Source organism: Oncorhynchus clarkii, chromosome 32 (assembly GCF_045791955.1).
Source record: "Oncorhynchus clarkii lewisi isolate Uvic-CL-2024 chromosome 32, UVic_Ocla_1.0, whole genome shotgun sequence".
Taxonomy (NCBI): domain Eukaryota; kingdom Metazoa; phylum Chordata; class Actinopteri; order Salmoniformes; family Salmonidae; genus Oncorhynchus; species Oncorhynchus clarkii.
This window is the reverse complement of record NC_092178.1, coordinates 9,189,844-9,211,919: the sequence shown is the minus strand read 5'-3', so window position 1 is coordinate 9,211,919 and position 22,076 is coordinate 9,189,844. Positions and strand designations below refer to the sequence as shown.

At 45.1% G+C, this 22,076-nt stretch overlaps 2 protein-coding genes across 4 annotated transcripts in view; both read left to right on the top strand.

Moving 5' to 3' along the window:
- LOC139391701 (sodium/potassium-transporting ATPase subunit beta-1-interacting protein 1) lies at positions 1 to 9,963 on the top strand. 3 transcript variants are annotated; one of them, XM_071139174.1, is made up of 9 exons: positions 282 to 439; positions 647 to 763; positions 862 to 1,059; positions 3,114 to 3,251; positions 4,766 to 4,846; positions 5,966 to 6,163; positions 6,731 to 6,791; positions 8,084 to 8,165; positions 8,902 to 9,963. In XM_071139174.1, the coding sequence occupies exons 3-9, from the start codon at positions 1,006 to 1,008 to the stop codon at positions 8,909 to 8,911; spliced, it is 624 nt and encodes a 207-aa protein (XP_070995275.1). In that variant the 5' UTR covers positions 282 to 439; positions 647 to 763; positions 862 to 1,005; the 3' UTR covers positions 8,912 to 9,963. The 3 variants fall into 3 exon arrangements, with proteins under 3 accessions (XP_070995273.1, XP_070995274.1, XP_070995275.1); XM_071139172.1 differs by having other exon boundaries at positions 1 to 439; positions 727 to 1,059; XM_071139173.1 differs by having other exon boundaries at positions 106 to 439; positions 647 to 1,059.
- Positions 9,964 to 10,888: 925 nt separating this feature from the next.
- LOC139391700 (pumilio homolog 1-like) overlaps positions 10,889 to 22,076 on the top strand; it is a 52,322-nt gene continuing 41,134 nt past the window's right edge. The window contains exons 1-3 of the mRNA XM_071139171.1: positions 10,889 to 11,002; positions 18,933 to 19,105; positions 19,272 to 19,394. Coding sequence (XP_070995272.1) covers positions 18,944 to 19,105; positions 19,272 to 19,394 — 285 coding nt within the window. The 5' untranslated portion in view covers positions 10,889 to 11,002; positions 18,933 to 18,943. The remainder of the gene's footprint in view (positions 11,003 to 18,932; positions 19,106 to 19,271; positions 19,395 to 22,076) is intronic.

Here is a 22,076-nt window from a genome sequence, read left to right as displayed (position 1 = left end):
CCTCTTGTTCCATTCTCCATGCGGTCGCGCGCACGCGTAGGATTCCGTGTTAGAACTACTTTGAAATTACATTCTTCCTTCCTCCTACGCTCTTCTCCTTGAGGTTATAATTGATTTGACAAAGTTTGAAAAGTAAAACCAATCTAGTGGGATCACCTACTCTCACACATCTAATCATGTAAGATCAGTGATCGCCACAAGGAAGGAAGGATTTTGATAGTTCAACCTCGAACACGGCCCAGTTCCTCTGAAACGAGGGGGATTTGCGCTGCCGCGTGCTCGCGCCCGCCCCAGCAGGCACCGCCGATTGTTGACAAAGACGCCGCGAGACGGAGAAGAGAGACCGATTCTTGGTTTTAAGCCACCGGAGGACTACGGTTGAAGACACCGTCCGTTTACCGAGAACGAGGAAGGAGCGCGAGCGTCTTGAAAATCAACCGTGAGTCACAATGAACCGCTTTGTGTGTGTCAATTTCGTTTAATCAGCCCGGGCAGCTAGCTAGCTACCTCCATCGGGTCATTTCATTCTTCTTCCCCCCTCCCTCCCCGTGTGATCCGTTATCATATGCTGCTCATTTCTACCATTTAACCCGCGAGACTTGCCGGGTTATAATAGCTTTCCGTCTTTCTTTGTGTGTTGTCTCAGTCTCCCCCCTCCTTTCGCCACCAACCTGAAGGTGTGGCCGGATCGAGGCGATTCGGTAATAGTGTCTTTGCTTTAAACAGTTGTCGGACTGGCGCGTGAAGAAGAAATCCCCCCCGGGTAACCACATGCACCTTTACTTACCGACAGAATGATCACAGTGGGCCGGGATGGGTTGGTGTAATTAACGTCAGTCTCAAGGACTCTTCCATACCTAGAAGAACCAGGAGGACGGGGTCCAGGCGAGGTCCGGCCGGGCATGGTGTGATCTGAATCGGGCAGCCAGTCTGGGTCTGACCGGTGACCACCCGTCCTTTCCCCGGAGCCTGCGTGGCCCCAAGCCACGTCCAGAGCCCTCCAAGATGGGGAAATGTGACGGGAGAGTTACACTGGTGGCGATATGTTCACTGCAGCTGGTGAGTGTTTGTTGCAGTGAGGTGTGAATGGGAAAAGGTGTGTGATGCCTATCCACAATAACCACTTTGTCCCTGTTCCCATCCCTCTCCCACTCACTGAATCTAAGAGAGAGTGAGAAAGATGGTCTGACTGAAACGTTTGAACTATTAACAGTGTGTCACATTATTGGCAACCACAAGACAAGTGTGTGTGGTGTTCACTGTATTCTGGGAGACCATGCTTTTAAAGTAACATCAGGAAAAGAAGAGAGCTCTCTTCCCCTCATCTACATCCTGCTATTCCCCTCATCTACATCCTGCTATTCCCCTCATCTACATCCTGCTATTCCCCTCATCTACATCCTGCTCTACGTCCCCTCATCTACATCCTGCTCTTCTTCCCCTCATCTACATCCTGCTCTTCTTCCCCTCATCTATATCCTGCTCTTCTTCCCCTCATCTACATCCTGCTCTTCTTCCCCTCATCTACATCCTGCTCTTCTTCCCCTCATCTACATCCTGCTCTTCTTCCCCTCATCTACATCCTGCTCTTCTTCCCCTCATCTACATCCTGCTATTCTTCCCCTCATCTACATCCTGCTCTTCTTCCCCTCATCTACATCCTACTATTCTTCCCCTCATCTACATCCTACTATTCTTCCCCTCATCTACATCCTGCTCTTCTCATCTACATCCTGCTCTTCTCATCTACATCCTGCTATTCTCATCTACATCCTGCTCTTCTTCCCCTCATCTACATCCTGCTCTTCTTCCCCTCATCTACATCCTGCTCTTCTTCCCCTCATCTACATCCTACTATTCTTCCCCTCATCTACATCCTGCTCTTCCCCTCATCTACATCCTGCTCTTCCCCTCATCTACATCCTGCTCTTCTTCCCCTCATCTACATCCTACTATTCTTCCCCTCATCTACATCCTGCTCTTCCCCTCATCTACATCCTGCTCTTCCCCTCATCTACATCCTGCTCTACGTCCCCTCATCTACATCCTGCTCTTCTTCCCCTCATCTACATCCTGCTCTTCTTCCCCTCATCTACATCCTGCTCTTCTTCCCCTTATCTACATCCTACTATTCTTCCCCTTATCTACATCCTACTATTCTTCCCCTCATCTACATCCTACTATTCTTCCCCTCATCTACATCCTACTATTCTTCCCCTCATCTACATCCTACTATTCTCATCTACATCCTGCTCTTCTCATCTACATCCTACTATTCTTCCCCTCATCTACATCCTACTATTCTTCCCCTCATCTACATCCTACTATTCTTCCCCTCATCTACATCCTACTATTCTTCCCCTCATCTACATCCTGCTCTTCTTCCCCTCATCTACATCCTGCTCTTCTCATCTACATCCTGCTCTTCTCATCTACATCCTGCTCTTCTCATCTACATCCTGCTCTTCTCATCTACATCCTGCTCTTCTTCCCCTCATCTACATCCTGCTCTTCTTCCCCTCATCTACATCCTGCTCTTCTTCCCCTCATCTACATCCTGCTCTTCTTCCCCTCATCTACATCCTACTATTCTTCCCCTCATCTACATCCTACTATTCTTCCCCTCATCTACATCCTGCTCTTCTCATCTACATCCTGCTATTCTGCTTTTCCTGCTCTCACTCTTGTCATCCTGCTACTCTTTGTCTCTTTGGTCAAAACTTTTATTTCTGTGTCTTATTTTCAACTTTTTATTTTCAGTGTTTTTATTAATGTGTGTGTGTGTGGTAGTATGCTGTAGTTGGCGTGTGATTGTGATATATTGTGTGACAGTGGGTACTTTGGAATACAGCTTATTTTCAGTAGTTTGGGGAGTTTGTCTGTGTGTGTTGGGGGGGGGGGGGGGGGGGGGTAGTCCCTCGGCTGGTGCTCCTTGCAGTTTCCATGGAAACAACTGCAGCATACTGTGTGTGTGAGTGAGAGAGTGAGACAGTTGTTTCTTTGTGTGTCCCTGTGCATATCCCAGAGAGGGATTGTTTTAAATTGCAATAATGTAATACCATAATGATCCCCTAGATGTATCTTGTGATTTATGTGTGTGTGTGTATATATAGATGGCAGCGCTCCAGAGACAGGTGTTTGACTTCCTGGGCTACCAGTGGGCTCCTATCCTGGCCAACTTCCTCCATATCATGGCCGTCATACTGGGGATCTTTGGAACAGTGCAGTTCAGATCCCGCTACCTCATACTGGTGAGACACATATATATATATATATATATATATATATATATATATATATATATATATACACACACACACATACACACACACACACAAAAAAGAGGTCAACCGACTATGATTTTTCAACGGCAATATTGATTATTGGAGGACCCCAAAAAAGCTGATACTGATTAATCAGCCGATTTTTATATATAACATGAGTCTTCAATATTCCCAGTTAAGAAGTTTTAGGTTGTAGTTATTATAGGACTATTTCTCTCTATACTGTTTGTATTTTATGTACCTTTTGTCTATTGGATGTTCTTATAGGTACTTTAGTATTGCCAGCCTAATCTCGGGAGTTGATAGGCCTGAAGTCATAAACAGCGCTGTGCATCCCAGCATTGCTAAGAGCTGCTGTTTGAATGAATACTTACGAGCCTGCTGCTACCTACCACCGCTCAGTCAGACTGCTCTATCAAATATCAATTCATATACTTAATTATAATATAATAAACACACAGAAATACGAGCTTTTTGTCATTAATATGGTCAAATCTGGGAACTATAATTTCGGAAACAAAACATTTATTCTTTCAGTGAAATACGTAACCGTTCTGTATTTTATCTAAGTCTAAATATTCCTGTTACGTTGCACAACCTTCAATGTTATGTCATAATTATGTAAAATTCTGGCAAATTAATTAGGGTCTTTGTTAGGAAGAAATGGTCTTCACACAGTTCGCAACGAGCCAGGTGGCTCAAACTGCTGCATATAGCCTGACAATTTCCCTAGTTAATATTGCCTGCTAACATTAATTTATTTTAACTACATTTTTTATTTGATTTATTTAACCTTTATTTAACTAGGCAAGTCAGTTAAGAACAAATTCTTATTGTCAATAACGGCTTACCGGGGAACAGTGGGTTAACTGCCTTGTTCAGGGGCAGAATGACAGATTTTTTTGAACCTTCTCAGCTCTAGGATTCGATCTTGCAACCTTCCGGTTACTGACCCAACACTCTAACCATTAGGCTACCTGCCGCCCCTACATATGCAGGTTTTAAAAAATATACTTGTGTATTGATTTTAAGAAAGGCATTGATGTTTATGGTTAGGTTCAGTCGTGCAACAATTGTGCTTTTTTCGCAAATGCGCTTTTGTTAAATCATCAAGTTGAAGTAGGCTGTGATTCGACGATAAATTAACAGGCATCACATTGATTTTATGTAACGCAGGACAAGCTAGTTAACCTAGTAATATCATCAACCAGTTAACTAGTAACTAGTGTGTAGTTAACTAGTGATTATGTGAAGATTGATTGTTTTTTTATAAGGTAAGTTTAATCCTAGCTAGCAACTTACCTTTGGCTCCTTGGTAGTCAGCCTGCCACACAGTCTCCTCGTGGATTGCAATGTAATCGGCCATAATCGGCGTCCAAAAAGGCATATTATTACTTGAAATCGGCCCTGCCGATTTTAATCGGTCAACTTCTAATACACACACACACACCCTAACCCCTCTTTGTCTCTGTGTATATCAGTATGCGGTGTGGTTGGTGCTGTGGGTGGGATGGAACTCCTTCATCATCTGTTTCTACCTTGAGGTGGGACACTTGTCTCAGGTAAGAGATGTGTGTGTGTTTTATAATGTGTTTATCATGTATTTGTGTTTTATAACGTGTTTGTAATTGTCACACGTGCTGATTACAGCAGGTATCTTACAGTTAAATGTTTACTGTTTACTTACAAGCCCTTAACCATTAACCAACAATGCAGTTTTAAGAAGAACAATAACAATAATACAACAATAATTAAGGAGCAACAAAAAAAGTGACAGTAGCGAGGCTATACAGGGGGTCTGGGTAGCCATTTGATTAGCTGTTCAGGAGTCTTATGGCTTGGGGGTAGAAGCTCTCCAAGAAGCCTTTTGGACCTAGACTTGGCGCTCCGGTACCGTTTTCTGTAAGGTAGCAGAGGGAACAGTCTCTATGATTAGGGTGGCTGGAGTCTTTGGCAATTTTTAGAGCGTTCCTCTGATTTGCACTAACATATGTAGTGCCTTGCGGTCGGAGGCCGAGCAGTTGCCATACCAGGCGGTGATGCAGCCAGTTCTCGACGGTGCAGCTGTAGAACTTTTTGAGGATCTGAAGAGCCATGCAAATTGTTTTCAGTCTCCTGAGGGGGAAACAGCATTGCCGTACCCTCTCCACGACTGTCTTGGTGTGTTTGGACCATGTTTGTTTTTTGGTGATGTGGACACCAAGGAACTTGAAGCTCTCAACCTGCTCCACTACAGCCCCGTCGATGAGAATGGGGACGTGCTCGGTCCTCCTTTTCCTGTAGTCCACAATAATCTCCTTGGTCTTGGTTACGTTGAGGGAGAGGTTGTTATTCTGGCACCACCCTGCCAGGTCTCTGACCTCCTCCCTATAGGCTGTCTCATCGTTGTCCGTGATCAGGCCTACCACTGTTGTCGTCGGGAAACTTAATGATGGTTTTGGAGTCGTGCTTGCACAGTCGTCCGGGAACAACTGATGCGCTCGTGCATGCTTCAGTGTTGCTTGCCTTCGAAGCGAGCATAGAAGTTATTTAGCTCGTCTGGTAGGCTTGTGTCACTGGGCAGCTCGTGGCTGTGCTTCCCTTTTTGTAGTGTGATTTACAACATGTTAATAATGTGTGTTTATGTATTGATGTGTTCATAACATGTTTTTTGTAATTTGTGTGTGTGTGTGTGTGTGTAGGACAGGGACATCCTGATGACGTTCAACACGTCGCTGCATCGGTCCTGGTGGATGGAGCACGGCCCTGGTTGCCTAGTAACGCCGGTGTTGGACTCCCGCATCGCCCCCGACGACCACCATGTCATCACCGTCTCTGGCTGTCTCCTTGACTACCAGTACATTGAGGTGCTGAGTGCCGCGCTACAGGTTCTACTGGCTGTAAGTAACACACCAGGGTTTCCCTTTAGGAAAATGTGGCGCCGGCCGATTGACCAGCGACGTTTTAATTTACAGGACATTTTGAGAAATGTACCGATATCCATATGGCGTCCACCCCACAATGCTCAGAATGACAGAAAATTACATTTCGATTATGGTAATTTATCTTAAATACCAGTTGAAAAATAAAAAATAGTAAAAAGAAATTACTCGTAGCCATCAAACTTTTTCATGCGATTGCATTTAGAATTGTTGTGGAATTATTAACCTAAAGACCGATTTTAATTGATTTATTAAGAATGACCGGGCAAATGTCTATTTCCATCACTTCGTATTTCTATCAATGAACAGGTTAAAAAGCATTACTTTGTAATGGGATATTTTTTTAAAATTCTCCTGGCTGTCCGGTGCCAATTTTTTTATCAGCTTTTCAGATCTTTTTTTTTTTTTTTTTTTTTTTTTTTTTTTTTTGGCCTGAAGTGGCTATTATTGACTAACGGAAACCCTGACACACACACACATACACACAACATGATACTAACCTTAACCTCTTTGTCTCTCCCTTAGCTCTTTGGCTTTGTGTATGCCTGCTATGTGAGCAAAGTCTTCCAGGATGACGAAGATAGCTGTGAGTGTTGCGTCTGTCTGAGTGATCCATTTATCTCTTTAGTCTGTCTGTTCTGTCTGGGTGTTCTGTCTGTCCCGTCTGGGTGTTCCGTCCGTTTGTCCCGTCTGGGTGTCCCGCCTGTCTGTCTCTCTGTCCCGTCTGTCTGTTCCGTCTGGGTGTTCCGTCTGTCTGTCTGGGTGTTCTGTCTGTCCCGTCTGGGTGTTCCGTCCGTTTGTCCCGTCTGGGTGTCCCGCCTGTCTGTCTCTCTGTCCCGTCTGTCTGTTCCGTCTGGGTGTTCCGTCTGTCTGTCTGGGTGTTCTGTCTGTCCCGTCTGGGTGTTCTGTCTGTCCCGTCTGGGTGTTCTGTCTGTCCCGTCTGGGTGTTCTGTCTGACCCGTCTGGGTGTTCTGTCTGACCCGTCTGGGTGTTCTGTCTGTCCCGTCTGGGTGTTCTGTCTGTCCCGTCTGGGTGTTCTGTCTGTCCCGTCTGGGTGTTCTGTCTGTCTGTCTGGGTGTTTGTTCTGTCTGTCTGGGTGTTCCGTCTGTCTGTCCCGTCTGGGTGTTCCGTCTGTCTGTCCCGTCTGGGTGTTCCGTCTGTCTGTCCCGTCTGGGTGTTCCGTCTGTCTGCCCCGTCTGGGTGTTCCGTCTGGGTGTTCCGTCTGTCTGCCCCGTCTGGGTGTTCCGTCTGTCTGCCCCGTCTGGGTGTTCCGTCTGTCTTCCGTCTGTCTTCCCCGTCTGGGTGTTCCGTCTGTCTTCCCCGTCTGGGTGTTCCGTCTGTCTTCCCCGTCTGGGTGTTCCGTCTGTCTTCCCCGTCTGGGTGTTCCGTCTGTCTTCCCCATCTGGGTGTTCCGTCTGTCTTCCCCGTCTGGGTGTTCTGTCTGTCTTCCCCGTCTGGGTGTTCTGTCTGGGTGTTCTGTCTGTCTGTCTGGGTGTTCTGTCTGTCTGTCTGGGTGTTCTGTCTGTCTGTCTGGGTGTTCTGTCTGTCTGTCTGGGTGTTCCGTCTGTCTGTCCCGTCTGGGTGTTCCGTCTGTCTGTCCCGTCTGGGTGTTCCGTCTGTCTGTCCCGTCTGGGTGTTCCGTCTGTCTGTCCCGTCTGGGTGTTCCGTCTGTCTGTCCCGTCTGGGTGTTCCGTCTGTCTTCCCCGTCTGGGTGTTCCGTCTGTCTTCCCCGTCTGGGTGTTCCGTCTGTCTTCCCCGTCTGGGTGTTCCGTCTGTCTTCCCCGTCTGGGTGTTCTGTCTGTCTGTTCCGTCTGTCTGTTCCTTCTGGGTGTTCCTTCTGGGTGTTCCATCTGCCTCTGATCTCTTTCTCTCTCTCAGTCGATTTCATTGGTGGCTTTGAATCCTATGGTTACCAGCCTCCTCAGAAGACCTCTCACCTCCAACTGCAGCCCCTCTACACGTAGGTAACCTAACGTTTCAACCTTAACCTCACGGTGACCCCTTGTCCTAGTCCTTCCATTCCGCAATGGTTCAGAACAGCTAGTGCGCATATTATGACATTTTGGGACGTTTTTGTTCTAATTGGTCTTCAGCAAAGGTTTTTTTTGGCTGTTCGTGCACACAATCCGAAGTTTACACACCTTTTTCCTGATTGGCCAACAGTAGGGATTCTCAGTGTTTGTTGTCATTCAACAAATGACATTGTTTTCATGCACATTTTTACCTTGACAAATACTGCACCAAACATCTCAGTTAGATGTAAAATTGCGCAACTAAGATCTCCTTGACAAAAACGTAAAAATGTATGACAGATTTGTGTTAGATTAATTCAGACTATTTTGAGGAAGTGTGTACTGGCTACGGTGTCTCAAGATGGACAAACGTCTTTTAAGGGAGTATGCGAGCACTCGTTTAGCCAAGTTTGGCGGAAGGCTTTAACAAAATATATATTATTTATTGTGTGACCTACTTTCTAATTGAACTGTATGATATGTCTCTCATCTGTCTCTCTCTCATCTCTGTCTGTCTCTCTCTCATCTCTGTCTGTCTCTCTCTCATCTCTGTCTGTCTCTCTCTCATCTCTGTCTGTCTCTCTCTCATCTCTGTCTGTCTCTCTCTCATCTCTGTCTGTCTCTCTCTCATCTCTGTCTGTCTGTCTCTCATCTTTGTCTGTCTCTCATCTCTGTCTCTCTCAGGGCCGGGTAGGGGAAGGAGGCGCCCCCATCAGACCACACTTCAGCGGTGAAGCTGTCGCCTTGGGAACAGAGCACTCACTCTGCGTGTCACAGTACAACTGAAAGATGGACTCACCTGTGTGTGTATGTGAGACCGTGTATGTGTATGGTAATCGAGGGTAAACTTGACTGATACCCCTGAGGTGAATGTACAGAGGACAGGGTGGAACCAGCCACCAGGTGGGGAGGGGGGGACACTGGGCGTGGTCACTTGTTAATGGTCACGGAGGATATTGAGAGGACACTCTGAACCTGCTGGCTCTTTGCACTCCTAGGACCCTGTGTGTGTGTGTGTGTAGTTCTAAAGGACTAGCTGAATGACCTCTGAACTATTGTGGGAGGGGCCTCAAGTCACATGGGGCACGGCTCTTCCATGTTGTCATTTTAGAATGTGAGGTCATAATAGAACAGTCGTACCCCCAATCTTGTCCCTAATTTTGTTGTGACAGGGTGACCCTGTGTGCTCACAATCACAGCAAAAAAGCAGAAGTGGGCTTGTCGTGATTGTGTACACTGCACCAATTTTAAGGATTGGGCTTTAGTGTCTCTGGGGAAAGATGTGGGGATTATGTGCATGTAAATATCCGGCTGATTGGTTGTTTTGTTTTTGGGGGTGGGGACGGGGTTGCGTAGCCACGCCCCATTTACGTTTCTCCTCACCTTTTTCACGACCAAGAATCGTCCTTGATGACTTTAGAAATGCTTCCTCCCTCACACCTTACTACCTTTTCTTATGTTATTCTCCCCCCTCTACACTTCATTCACTCCTTCCTTTCTTCTGTAAAAAAAAAAAAATCACTGGTCTGACCTGATGATATTAATGTACGGAATACAAGGACACTGATTTATTTTACCACCATACAATAGGTCATTGTGCATTTCCAGGTCAGAAATGTCTGGCGGAGGACAGAGAGGGAGGGATACTGTATTTATGAAGTGGTTTCCTGGGTAAGACAGACCGCGGTGTGGTAGGAGACATTGGGAAGGGGGTTGGTGAAATAAATAAACCGTTTCTAAATTAAATCAGTCCTATGTTTTCTACACACACACACACACACACACACACACACACACACACACACGCGCGCATACCTTTGGACAAATTGATGTAAGTATGAATTTAGCCTTGCATTGCATGGTAGACAGTGCTGCATATGGTCATTTCTAGTGACACACTAGATTACATTGTTTTGTAACAGGCTATGCTCTACTTTTCATTGAAGTTGAGTAATTTAGCAGACGTTCTTATCCAGAGCAACTTACAGAACCAATTGGGGTTAAGTGCCTTGCTCAATGGCATATCGACAGATTTTTTTTCAAACTAGTCGGTTCGGGGATTCGGACTAGCGACCTTTTCAGTTGGTGACCCAATGCTCCAACCCCTCTCAACCATTAGTTAACCTGTCGCTACCGCCCCTTTCACACTGGCTGTTAGTTGGTTCACAATGCACCGGTCTAGTAGAGCAGTGGTTCCTACATTTGTTTTTGGTTACTGTACCAGCAAATGATTTTTCCTCTGCCCGGAGTACCCCTTAAACTTAAGTACCCCCTCTTTGTGTGCATTTTATCATCCAGATCCAGCCTCGTGAATACCCTCTGTGTGCTCAGGAGTCAGCATGTTGTCATGGCTGCGGCTGGACTCCATTACCATAGTTCTCTGAACATTCTGCACAGACTTTAATAGACACCTGTTATTAGGTATGGACAGAACGTTGACTGGGAATAATGAACTGTCCACACACTCCCCTAACCAGTGTTATAGACACCACTATAATCTTTATCATGAATGTATTTGAGATCATTAGTGTATTTTTGCCCAATGTGAGAGAACAACGCATGTCAACAGAGCCACACGTATGTATAACAAAGGGACTGGTGAGAGACCCTCCCCTCCCAGTTGGCGCAATGAACCGCACTCGCTCTCTGCTCTCCTCCGTTCCCATGATGCACCGCGTCTGCCTGTCTCTGCTCCCCTCCGAGCCGCCATGTTGTCGGAGTGAAAGCCTGGAAATCTGGATAGAGAACCGGGGCTGAAATCTTCAACCATCCGCACTCTCCGCCTGTAAGTAGCCCTCACCCGGGGGCACAGTGTGCCTCTAGCCGCCTCAAACAACACATCGGCCGATGTATTGCCTTTACCGGGCCGTAACCATAGTTTTGTGGGTTATTTTAAAAGCCGTGTTGCTTCCTCCCTCCCCTGCCGCCTCCGGTTGTTGCCGTATTCCGCTCTAGTCAGACAACTAGGGCCTTTGTTAGCTAGCTAGCTTACACCGGCATGGAGACCTGTAGAGCCCGGGTACACTGAAGACGTGCTAGTAATGGGTCACCGGTGTGTGTTACTGATAGAGGGGGTGTCGGGGGCGAGTTGCTCTGGTCGCTGACTTGGAGGTCTGGTATTGTTTGTTGGTAGACTTGGGTAGTTAACTACTGGAACCAGTTCCGTGGTTAACATCAATACATGCCACTTAAGCTAGCTAGTGAACACTCCAGTACATGGATAATGCAATTACCTAGTTATATGTCAACCAGACAAACACACATTTACTTACGTCCATTTTCATGTCTTAATTGGCCTCGATTTGTTTAGTTAGTTGGATGGTGTGAGTTGTGCCTCGGCGACTGACTGTTATCTAGTTGACACACAAAGCTATGTTCCGTTTTTGTTGTTCTGGCCCAGGTGGACAGGACTGTAGTTCGCAGTGATAATCGATCCACAGTATTAAATAAGGATTAATCCAGTTGTGGGCAACAATGCTATTTCCGGCTGGCGAACGTGATGAGAGGAGACTGCTCGCTAACGTTACTGATTTCCGGATGTTATCAAAGAGGTTGCGTTACCCTAGTTACCCTAGCATACACCGCTGAGAAATGAATGGCTGTTTTCTGCTTGCATTGGATAACATGTATTTTCAGACCCAAATACACCGGAAGTGTTTGTTTGTTTTGCTTGTAAGTAGTTGTCTGGATGGCAGGAGCTAGCTAGCTGGCTGGCTAACTAACATTGCCTGCAGAGGGGGGCGTACTTGTTATGGCATAACTCTATGCATGGAGGCGAGGGTGGGTACTTATATTGGGCCTATTTCACACATGCACAGGTGTGTATTATATGCATGTAAAATTGGCAAAGTAAAAAACAACTATTGCGTATCCCATCTCCCCCAGAGGCACCCAGGGTCAGCCATTTATTAATAGCGAGAAAAATTAGGATTGTGTATGTACACCTCTGAGCCATGATGGATGTGTGTGTGTGTGTGTGTGAGGTAGAGAGACGTGTTATGCGATTTGCCATATTCATTTTCCAAATACTTTTGTGGCTTCCTGTCCATCAGAGGTTGGCGGGGGTTGAACGCTAAATAAAACATAGAACAGACCACCTGGTTGTCTTGCACATTTGCTTATTGACTGAACAATAAGGGGGGGGGGGGGGGGGGTCAGTCAATGTAAATTGTCCGGTGGCAATTTTTATGAATTGTTCAGCAGTCTGACTTGGGTGTAGAAGCTGTTGAGGAGCCTTTTGGTCCTAGACTTGGCGCTCTGCTGTTGCTTGCTGTGCGGTAGCACAGAAAACAGTCTATATCTTGGGTGACTGGAGTCTCTGACAGTTTTATGGGCTTTCCTCTGACACCACCTATTATATAGGTCCTGGATTGCAGGAAGAGTGGCCCTGGTGATGTACTGGGCCGTACGCACTACACTCTGTAGCGTCTTACGGTCAGATGCCGAGCAGATGTCATATCAGTTGCCGTACTAGGCGGTTTGCAACCGGTCAGGATGCTCTCGATGGTGCAGCTGTAGGACCTTTTGAGGATCTGCCCTCTTCATGACTGTCTTGGTGTGTTTGGACCATGATAGATCATTGGTGATGTGGACACCAAGGAACTTGAAACTCTCAACCCACTTCACTACAGCCCCGCTTGACCCTCCTTTTCCTAAAGTCTGCGATCAGCTCATTTGTCTTGCTCACATTGAGGGAGAGGTTGTTCTGGCACCACACTGCCAGTTCTCTGACCTCCCTATAGGCCGTCTCATCATGGTCGGTGATCAGACCTACCACAGTTGTGTCGTCAACAAACTTAATGATGGTGTTGGAGTTGTGTATGGCCATCATCTGTGGATCTGTTTGCATATTAGAGTTGGCCTAGGGTATCCGGGAGGATGCTGTTGATGTGAGCCATGACCAGCCTTTCAAAGCACTTCATGGCTACTGACGTGAGTGCCACGGGTTGGTACTCATTTAGGCAGGTTACCTTCACTTCCTTGGGCACAGGGACTCTGGTGGTCTGCTTGAAACATGTAGGTATTACAGACTCGGTCAGGGAGAGGTTGAAAATGTCAATGAAGACACTTGACAGTTGGTCTGCGCGTTCTTTGAGTACACGTCCTGGTAATCCGTCTGGCCTAGCGGCTTTGTGAATGTTGACCTGTTTAAAGGTTTTGTTCACATAGGCTACTGAGAGCATTCACACACATTCATCCAGAACAGCTGATGCTCTTGTGCATGCTTCAGTGTTGCTTGCCTTGAAGCGAGCATAAAAGGCATTTAGCTCGTCTGCTCGCGTCACTGGGAAGCTCGCGTCTGGGTTTCCCTTTGTAGTCCATAATCGTTTTCAAGCCCTGCCATATCCGACGAGCGTCAGAGCCGGTGTAGTAGGATTCAATCTTAATCCTGTATTGAAGCTTTGCTTGTTTGATGGTTTGTCTGAGGGCATAGCAGGATTTGTTATAAGCGTCCAGATTAGTCTTCGGCTCCTTGAAAGCGGCAGTTCTAGCCTTTAGCTCAATGCGGATGTTTCCTGTAATCCATGGTTTCTGTTTGGGATCTGTACATACAGTCACTGTGGGGACGACGTCATCGATGCACTTATTGATTAAGCCGGTGACTGAGGTGGTATACTCCTCAATGCCATTGGATGAATCCCAGAACATTTTCCAGTCTGTTCTAGCAAACCAGTCCTGTAGTGTAGCATCTGCGTCATCTGACCACTTCCGTATTGATCGAGTCACGGGTACTTCCTGCTTAAATTTGTAAGCAGGAATCCGAAGTATAAAGTAATGGTCAGATTTGCCAAATGGAGGGCGGGGGAGAGCTATGTATCCATCTCTGTGTGTGGAGTAAACGTAGTCTAGGATTTTTTCCCCACTGGTTGCACCGGTGACATGCTGGTAAAAAATTTGGTTGATTTAAGTTTGCCTGCATTTAAAGTCCCCGGACACTAGGAGTGCCTCTTCTCGGTGAGGATTTTCTTCTTTTCTTATGGCCTTATAGAGTTGGTTGAGAGCGGTCTTAGTGCCATCGTTCAGTGGTGGTAAATAGACGGCTATGAATAATACAGATGAGGACTCTCTTGGTAGATAGTGTGGTCTATAGCTTATCATGAGGTACTCTACCTCAGGCGAGAAATACCTCAAGACTTCTTCAATATTAGACATTGCGCACCAGCTGTAATTGACAAATAGACACACACCCCCACCCCTCGTCTTACCAGAGGTAGCGTCTCTGTTCTGCCGGTGCTTGGAAAATCCTGCCAGCTCTATATTGTCCGTTTTCTTTGTTCAGCCACGTCTCGGTGAAACATAAGATGTTACAGTTTTTAATGTCCCGTTGGTAGGATAATCTTAATAGTTGGTCATCAATTTTATTTTCCAACGATTGCACGTTAGCAAGAAGAATGGAAGGCATTGGGAGTTTACTCGCTCGCCTCCGGATTCCCGGAAGGATCCCCGATCTGCGTCCCCTTTTCCGGTGTCTTTTCTTCACGCAAAAGGCGTGGATCTGGGCCTGTTCCAGTGAAAGCAGGATATCCTTGTCGTCAGACTCATTAAAGGAAAACGTTTCTTCCAGTCCGCGGTGAGTAATCACTTTTCTGATGTCCAGAAGGTATTTTCTGTCATAAGATGGTAGCAGCAACATTATCTACACAATAAATAAAACATTTTTTTTTTTTTACACAAAATTAAAATAAAATAAAATAATTTGCACATTTGTTTTGGGAGAATGTAAAACATCAGCCATGTTCTTCGTGGCCATCTTTACATTATAACTGTCAGAGACTGTGCTTCTGTCTAAACTGTAATGTAGGCCTACATATTACATATGGTGAACTAAATCAAACCAAGTTACACCTGAGTTCTGTTTCCTACCTACATGGCCGAGCTACCTTCACACCATCTTTAACTAGTGAAAGGTAATAGACTAGTGGTAGGCTGGGCGACATCGCCAAAATATCATAACACAATATATTTCGTATTTTATGTTTTCTAAATAATAAATGTTCTAAATATGTTGTATGAACATAGAATGGCAACAAATGAATTAATAGTGGCTCTAATGGGCTTCCTGTATTCTGATTTTGTTTTACATTCAACCAAACTAGGACAAAACTGACAGTGAAGTAGACCAAATTTGTTTGAACTTTTAATTTATATATCTCCCCAAATGTTTTATTATTATTTTTTTCCCTGAGAAAAGGAATCGGGTTTTAGTTCCATTTCATACTGTCAGTTAAATCGAACATGGACACCACCGCGCGAGTCAGTATGATGTTGATGGAATTTGACCTCTTCTTTCCTCTGGGGCTAGGCTGTGTGGGTGTGTTTGTGACACTGTGTGGGTGTGATTCACAACATGCTGTGTATGAAGATAAAGGGACCCCCCCCTCCCCTCTTTAATATGTAAGTTGGTCAGATGTTTTCATAACTCAAATGTAACTCAAATTTCTCATTAGTAGAAATATTCAGGCCTCAACCACAAATGAATCGGAAGGATTGGCACGGTATAATTAGAAGGAATTAGGTGCCAATAATGTTTCCTATTCATTTGGGACAGAGGATGGTGTTGTAAACTATACATTTAGCTCCAGTACTCCAGACATTAAACCACTTAGAATATGTTGTCAGTCAAATTGCAAAAAAAAAATAAAAGACACGACAACACTAGCTGGTGGATCAAAATGTTGATTGCAGTCCCTGCAAGTCTGTGTGTGAATCCATTCTAGATTTTGTTTAAAAGGAGTGTAGTTTGAGTTGTGTGTGTGTGTGTAACTAGAGCCAGACCGATATTATCAGCCGTTACAAGACTTTTACAGATTTATTTGTATCGCCGTTTAAGTGGGGGACAGTCTTTACATGGCTGTGAGACGATCTTCCTCTGTCGCGCTACAAACCGGACACTTATCACCCAACACATCTACGCTAGTTGGAGAGGAGAGTAACTAACTGTTACTGCTTCTACGGTGAGTAGATACAAGCTTGCCAGCTCAATAAAGAGCCTAAAATGTTCACTGGCCGTATACTGTTAGATGAAGTGCCACGGTAGGGTGTCCTGAGGTGAAGCGCCACGCTAGGGTGTCCTGAGGTGAAGCGCCACGCTAGGGTGTCCTGAGGTGAAGCGCCACGCTAGGGTGTCCTGAGGTGAAGCGCCACGCTAGGGTGTCCTGAGGTGAAGCGCCACGCTAGGGTGTCCTGAGGTGAAGCGCCACGCTAGGGTGTCCTGAGGTGAAGCGCCACGCTAGGGTGTCCTGAGGTGAAGCGCCACGCTAGGGTGTAAATGTAAAACAAGTGCCGTGCTAAGAACATCGTCATCGTCGTGGCAACGTTAATGTTACAGCCCCTTAGTGAAGCCCTCTAAATCTGGCATGTTATAATTAATCAATAAGGCCTGCGGAGGTGTGGTATATGGCCAATATACCATGGCTAAGAGCTTAGTTCCACGACGCAACGCGGAGTGCCTGGACACAGCCCTTAGCCGTGGTATATTGGCCATATATCACAAACCCCTGAGGTGCCTTATTGCTATTATAAACTGGTTACCAATGTAATTAGAGTTGTAAAAATAAATGTTTTGTCATACCTGTGGTATACGATATACCACAGACGTCAACATTAAAGGCTGGAACCAACCAGTTTTTATAATTGCTCTTTGCGAAGGGTATTCCTCAAGCTCTGACTCTGTCATTCAGATGTTTTCAGAGACACTAAGAAAACACACCATAGCACTTCGTTGCTAAGTTTCAATATATGGGTTGTCAAGGACTGGTTCAGATGTACATTTACCACCCCTATCGAGCCAGCAGTGGGAGAGTACTTGACTCCATTCACTGAGGGTTATTGCTATCCGGGATCCTTGGGACATCTAAACCTGAAAGTGGAACTGACAGTGTTTTTTTTCCCTACTTTGCAGATATGAAACAAACAGACAGTCATATCAGTGAAAAAAATTAAATTCCCAGTTTATGCTACAAAACCAATGATAACATTTTTCTTTGTTTTTTTTCTTTTTTTTACGGACAACCAGGGGCATACTCCAACACTCAGACATAATTTACAAACAAAGAATTAGTGTTTAGTGAGTCCACCAGATCAGAGGCAGTAGGGATGACCGGAGTGAAATGGAACATTCTCATGCTCTGATGGGTTTTTGATAACAGGGGGGTGTGCGCAGTGGATGCGGTCTCTGAGTTCTGTGCTCTTAGCTCTTTTGCTGACAGTTCTTCTCGGTGTATCATACTCAATGCGAACTAATTACAAAAATCACTGAAGTTGGAGACATATCTCCCTCTACTAACTTTAAGCGTCAGCTGTCAGAGCAGCTTACCGACCGCTGCAGCTGTACACAGCCCATCTGTAGATAGCCCACCCAACCAACTACCTACCTCCTTCCCACATTAGTTTTGTTTTTTCTGCTCTTTTTCACACCAGTATATCCACTTGCACATCACTGGTGGTCATTGTCATTACTTCGCCACTATTGGCCTTATTTATTGCCTTACCTCCTTCATTTGCACACACTGTATACAGAATTTTCTATTGTGTTATTGACTGTACGTTTGTTTGTGTAGCTGTGTTGTTTTTTTGTCACACTGCTTTGCTTTATCTTGGCCAGGTCACAGTTGTAAATGAGAACTTGTTCTCAACTGGCCTACCTGGTTAAATAAAGGTGTAATATATATATATTTTAATGCGTCCGTATGGCTGAGGGCGACTCATTCATAACTAGAGTGCAGAGGCCTGCCTGCCGCCCCGCCATAGATAGGACCCCATCTGTGCAAAGCCCCATCACTCAATCCCATATGGAATCTGTTTTTTGTCAATGTACAGTGGGGCAAAAAAGTATTTAGTCAGCCACCAATTGTGCAAGTTCTCCCACTTAAAAAGATGAGAGAGGCCTGTAATCGTAAGAAGCATTGTGGACAGGTGTCTTTTATACTGATAAGTTCAAACAGGTGCCATTAATACAGGTAACGAGTGGAGGACAGAGGAGCCTCTTATAAAAGAAGTTACAGGTCTGTGAGAGCCAGAAATCTTGCTTGTTTGTAGGTGACCAAATACTTATTTTCCTCCATAATTTGCAAATAAATTCATTGAAAATCCTACAATGTGATTTTCTGGATTTTTTTTTCTCATTTTGTCTGTCATAGTTGAAGTGTACCTATGATGAAAATTACAGGCCTCTCTCATCTTTTAAAGTGGGAGAACTTGCACAATTGGTGGCTGACTAAATACTTTCCCCCCCACTGTGTGTATATATATATATAGATATATAGATATATATATAGATATATATATAGATATATATATATATATATATATATATATATATATATAATATATATATATATATATATATATATATATATATATATATATATATATAACATAGATAGATATATATATATATATAGATATATATATATATATATATATATATATAACATAGATAGATGTATATATATATAGATATAGATAGAAATTGGATTTTGAAAGATTGAAATAGGCTTTCGCTTGTACAGTATCTCAAACATCACTAACCAAATGCGCAATTGGCGTGTTCAGTGGCTCTTTAAGAAATATGCTTTCGGAGTATATTTAGAGGGCTGTTTTAAGCACAGTCCACGATGTCATGATATTTTTTTCAGCTACAATAATAAAAAATATTGTCAGATATATTGGTTATGTGTGAATATTTCAACTAACGGTGTGCGTCTCTTCCTCAGGCCGCGGTGGAATGAGCAGCGTGTGTGTGTTGAAGGGTAAAGCAGTGCTCTGGCAGGACTCGTTCAGCCCCCACCTCAGAACTTCAACTCCCAGCATGCCGGTGGTGCTGAGCAGCGGAGGACACGCCCCCCCGGCCGGACAGACCCCACATGCCCCGCCACCAAGCCAGCAGGTAAGGGATGGAGACCAGGGCATAAAATTAACACCTGCCAAATGCAGGTATTCTAAAATAATGATAATAATGAGTGGCTGGTAGGTTTTTAAATCTATGTCAGACTGCAGTACACGTCACACAGACTGACAGATGTTCAGAGATGTTAGCTGTGTGTGTTCTGCAGGGCGTGGCGGGTACGGGGCGCTCTCAGGATGATGCCATGGTGAATTACTGCTTCCAGCGGCAGCACGGAGAGCAGCCTGGCAAACACCGCTGGCCCACTGGGGAGAACATCCACGACAGCCAGGTACTGGTGTAAAATCAGAAAATGGTCTAGGTTTTGAGTTTATGGGCCTACTCTTTACTGACAGTCTCTCTGAGTGTAATCTTGCCCCTCTTTCTGTAGTTTAGGGGTGTTATTCTAACCTGGTCTCTCTCTGTCTGTAGTGTAGGGGTGTTATTCTAACCTGGTCTCTCTCTGTAGGTGTAGTGTAGGGATGTTATTCTAACCTGGTCTCTCTGTCTGTAGTGTAGGGGTGTTATTCTAATCGGGTCTCCCTCTGTAGGTGTTATTCTAACCTGGTCTCTCTGTCTGTAGTGTAGGGGTGTTATTCTAACCTGGTCTCTCTCTGTAGGTGTAGTGTAGGGGTTTTATTCTAACCTGGTCTCTCTGTAGGTGTTATTCTAACCTGGTCTCTCTGTCTGTAGTGTAGGGGTGTTATTCTAAACTGGTCTCTCTGTCTGTAGTGTAGGGGTGTTATTCTAATCTGGTCTCTCTGTCTGTAGTGTAGGGGTGTTATTCTAATCTGGTCTCTCTCTGTAGGTATTATTCTAACCTGGTCTCTCTGTCTGTAGTGTAGGGGTGTTGTTCTAATCTGGTCTCTCTGTCTGTAGTGTAGGGGTGTTATTCTAACCTGGTCTCTCTGTAGGTGTAGTGTAGGGGTGTTATTCTAATCTGGTCTCTCTGTCTGTAGTGTAGGGGTGTTATTCTAACCTGGTCTCTCTGTAGGTGTTATTCTAACCTGGTCTCTCTGTAGGTGATATTCTAACCTGGTCTCTCTCTGTAGGTGTTATTCTAACCTGGTCTCTCTCTGTAGGTGTTATTCTAACCTGGTCTCTCTGTAGGTGTTATTCTAACCTGGTCTCTCTGTAGGTGTAGTGTAGGGGTGTTATTCTAACCTGGTCTCTCTGTAGGTGTTATTCTAACCTGGTCTCTCTGTAGGTGTAGTGTAGGGGTGTTATTCTAACCTGGTCTCTCTCTGTAGGTGTTATTCTAACCTGGTCTCTCTGTAGGTGTTATTCTAAACTGGTCTCTCTGTAGGTGTAGTGTAGGGGTGTTATTCTAACCTGGTCTCTCTGTAGGTGTAGTGTAGGGGTGTTATTATAACCTGGTCTCCCTGTATATGTAGTGTAGGGGTGTTATTCTAACCTGGTCTCTCTGTCGGTGTAGTGTAGGGGTGTTATTCTAACCTGGTCTCTCTCTGTAGGTGTTATTCTAACCTGGTCTCTCTCTGTAGGTGTTATTCTAACCTGGTATCTCTCTGTAGGTGTTATTCTAACCTGGTCTCTCTGTCTGTAGTGTAGGGGTGTTATTCTAACCTGGTCTCTCTCTGTCTGTAGTGTAGGGGTGTTATTCTAACCTGGTCTCTCTGTAGGTGTAGTGTAGGGGTGTTATTCTAACCTGGTATCTCTCTGTAGGTGTTATTCTAACCTGGTCTCTCTGTCTGTAGTGTAGGGGTGTTATTCTAACCTGGTCTGTCTGTAGTGTAGGGGTGTTACTCTAACCTGGTCTCTCTGTAGGTGTTATTCTAACCTGGTGTCTCTGTCTGTAGTGTAGGGGTGTTATTCTAACCTGGTCTCTCTGTAGGTGTTATTCTAACCTGGTCTCTCTGTCTGTAGTGTAGGGGTGTTATTCTAACCTGGTCTCTCTGTAGGTGTTATTCTAACCTGGTCTCTCTGTCTGTAGTGTAGGGGTGTTATTCTAACCTGGTCTCTCTGTGGGTGTAGTGTAGGGGTGTTATTCTAACCTGGTCTCTCTGTAGGTGTTATTCTAAACTGGTCTCTCTGTAGGTGTAGTGTAGGGGTGTTATTCTAACCTGGTCTCTCTGTAGGTGTAGTGTATGGGTGTTATTCTAACCTGGTCTCTGTCTGTAGTGTAGGTGTGTTATTCTAACCTGGTCTCTCTGTCTGTAGTGTAGGGGTGTTATTCTAACCTGGTCTCTCTGTAGGTGTTATTCTAACCTGGTCTCTCTGTCTGTAGTGTAGGGGTGTTATTCTAACCTGGTCTCTCTCTGTAGGTGTAGTGTAGGGGTGTTATTCTAACCTGGTCTCTCTGTAGGTGTTATTCTAACCTGGTCTCTCTGTCTGTAGTGTAGGGGTGTTATTCTAACCTGGTCTCTCTCTGTAGGTGTAGTGTAGGGGTGTTATTCTAACCTGGTCTCTCTGTAGGTGTTATTCTAACCTGGTCTCCCTGTAGGTGTAGTGTAGGGGTGTTATTCTAACCTAGTCTCTCTGTCTGTAGTGTAGGGGTGTTATTCTAACCTGGTCTCTCTCTGTAGGTGTTATTCTAACCTGGTCTCTTTGTAGGTGTAGTGTAGGGGTGTTATTCTAACCTGGTCTCCCTGTAGGTGTAGTGTAGGGGTGTTATTCTAACCTGGTCTCTCTGTCTGTAGTGTAGGGGTGTTATTCTAACCTGGTCTCTCTGTAGGTGTAGTGTAGGGGTGTTATTCTAATCGGGTCTCCCTCTGTAGGTGTTATTCTAACCTGGTCTCTCTGTAGGTGTAGTGTAGGGGTGTTATTCTAACCTGGTCTCTCTGTAGGTGTAGTGTAGGGGTGTTATTCTAACCTGGTCTCTCTGTCTGTAGTGTAGGGGTGTTATTCTAACCTGGTCTCTCTGTCTGTAGTGTAGGGGTGTTATTCTAATCGGGTCTCCCTCTGTAGGTGTTATTCTAACCTGGTCTCTCTGTCTGTAGTGTAGGGGTGTTGTTAT

What these genes read in the sequence shown, in the direction of transcription:
- LOC139391701 (XM_071139172.1), top strand. Translation starts at nt 1,006, where the DNA reads ATGGGGAAATGTGACGGGAGAGTTACACTGGTGGCGATATGTTCACTG. An exon ending in CGCTACAGGTTCTACTGGCT is followed by an intron (nt 6,164 to 6,730) that starts GTAAGTAACACA and finishes TCTCTCCCTTAG; the next exon opens with CTCTTTGGCTTTGTGTATGC. An exon ending in CCAGGATGACGAAGATAGCT is followed by an intron (nt 6,792 to 8,083) that starts GTGAGTGTTGCG and finishes TCTCTCTCTCAG; the next exon opens with TCGATTTCATTGGTGGCTTT.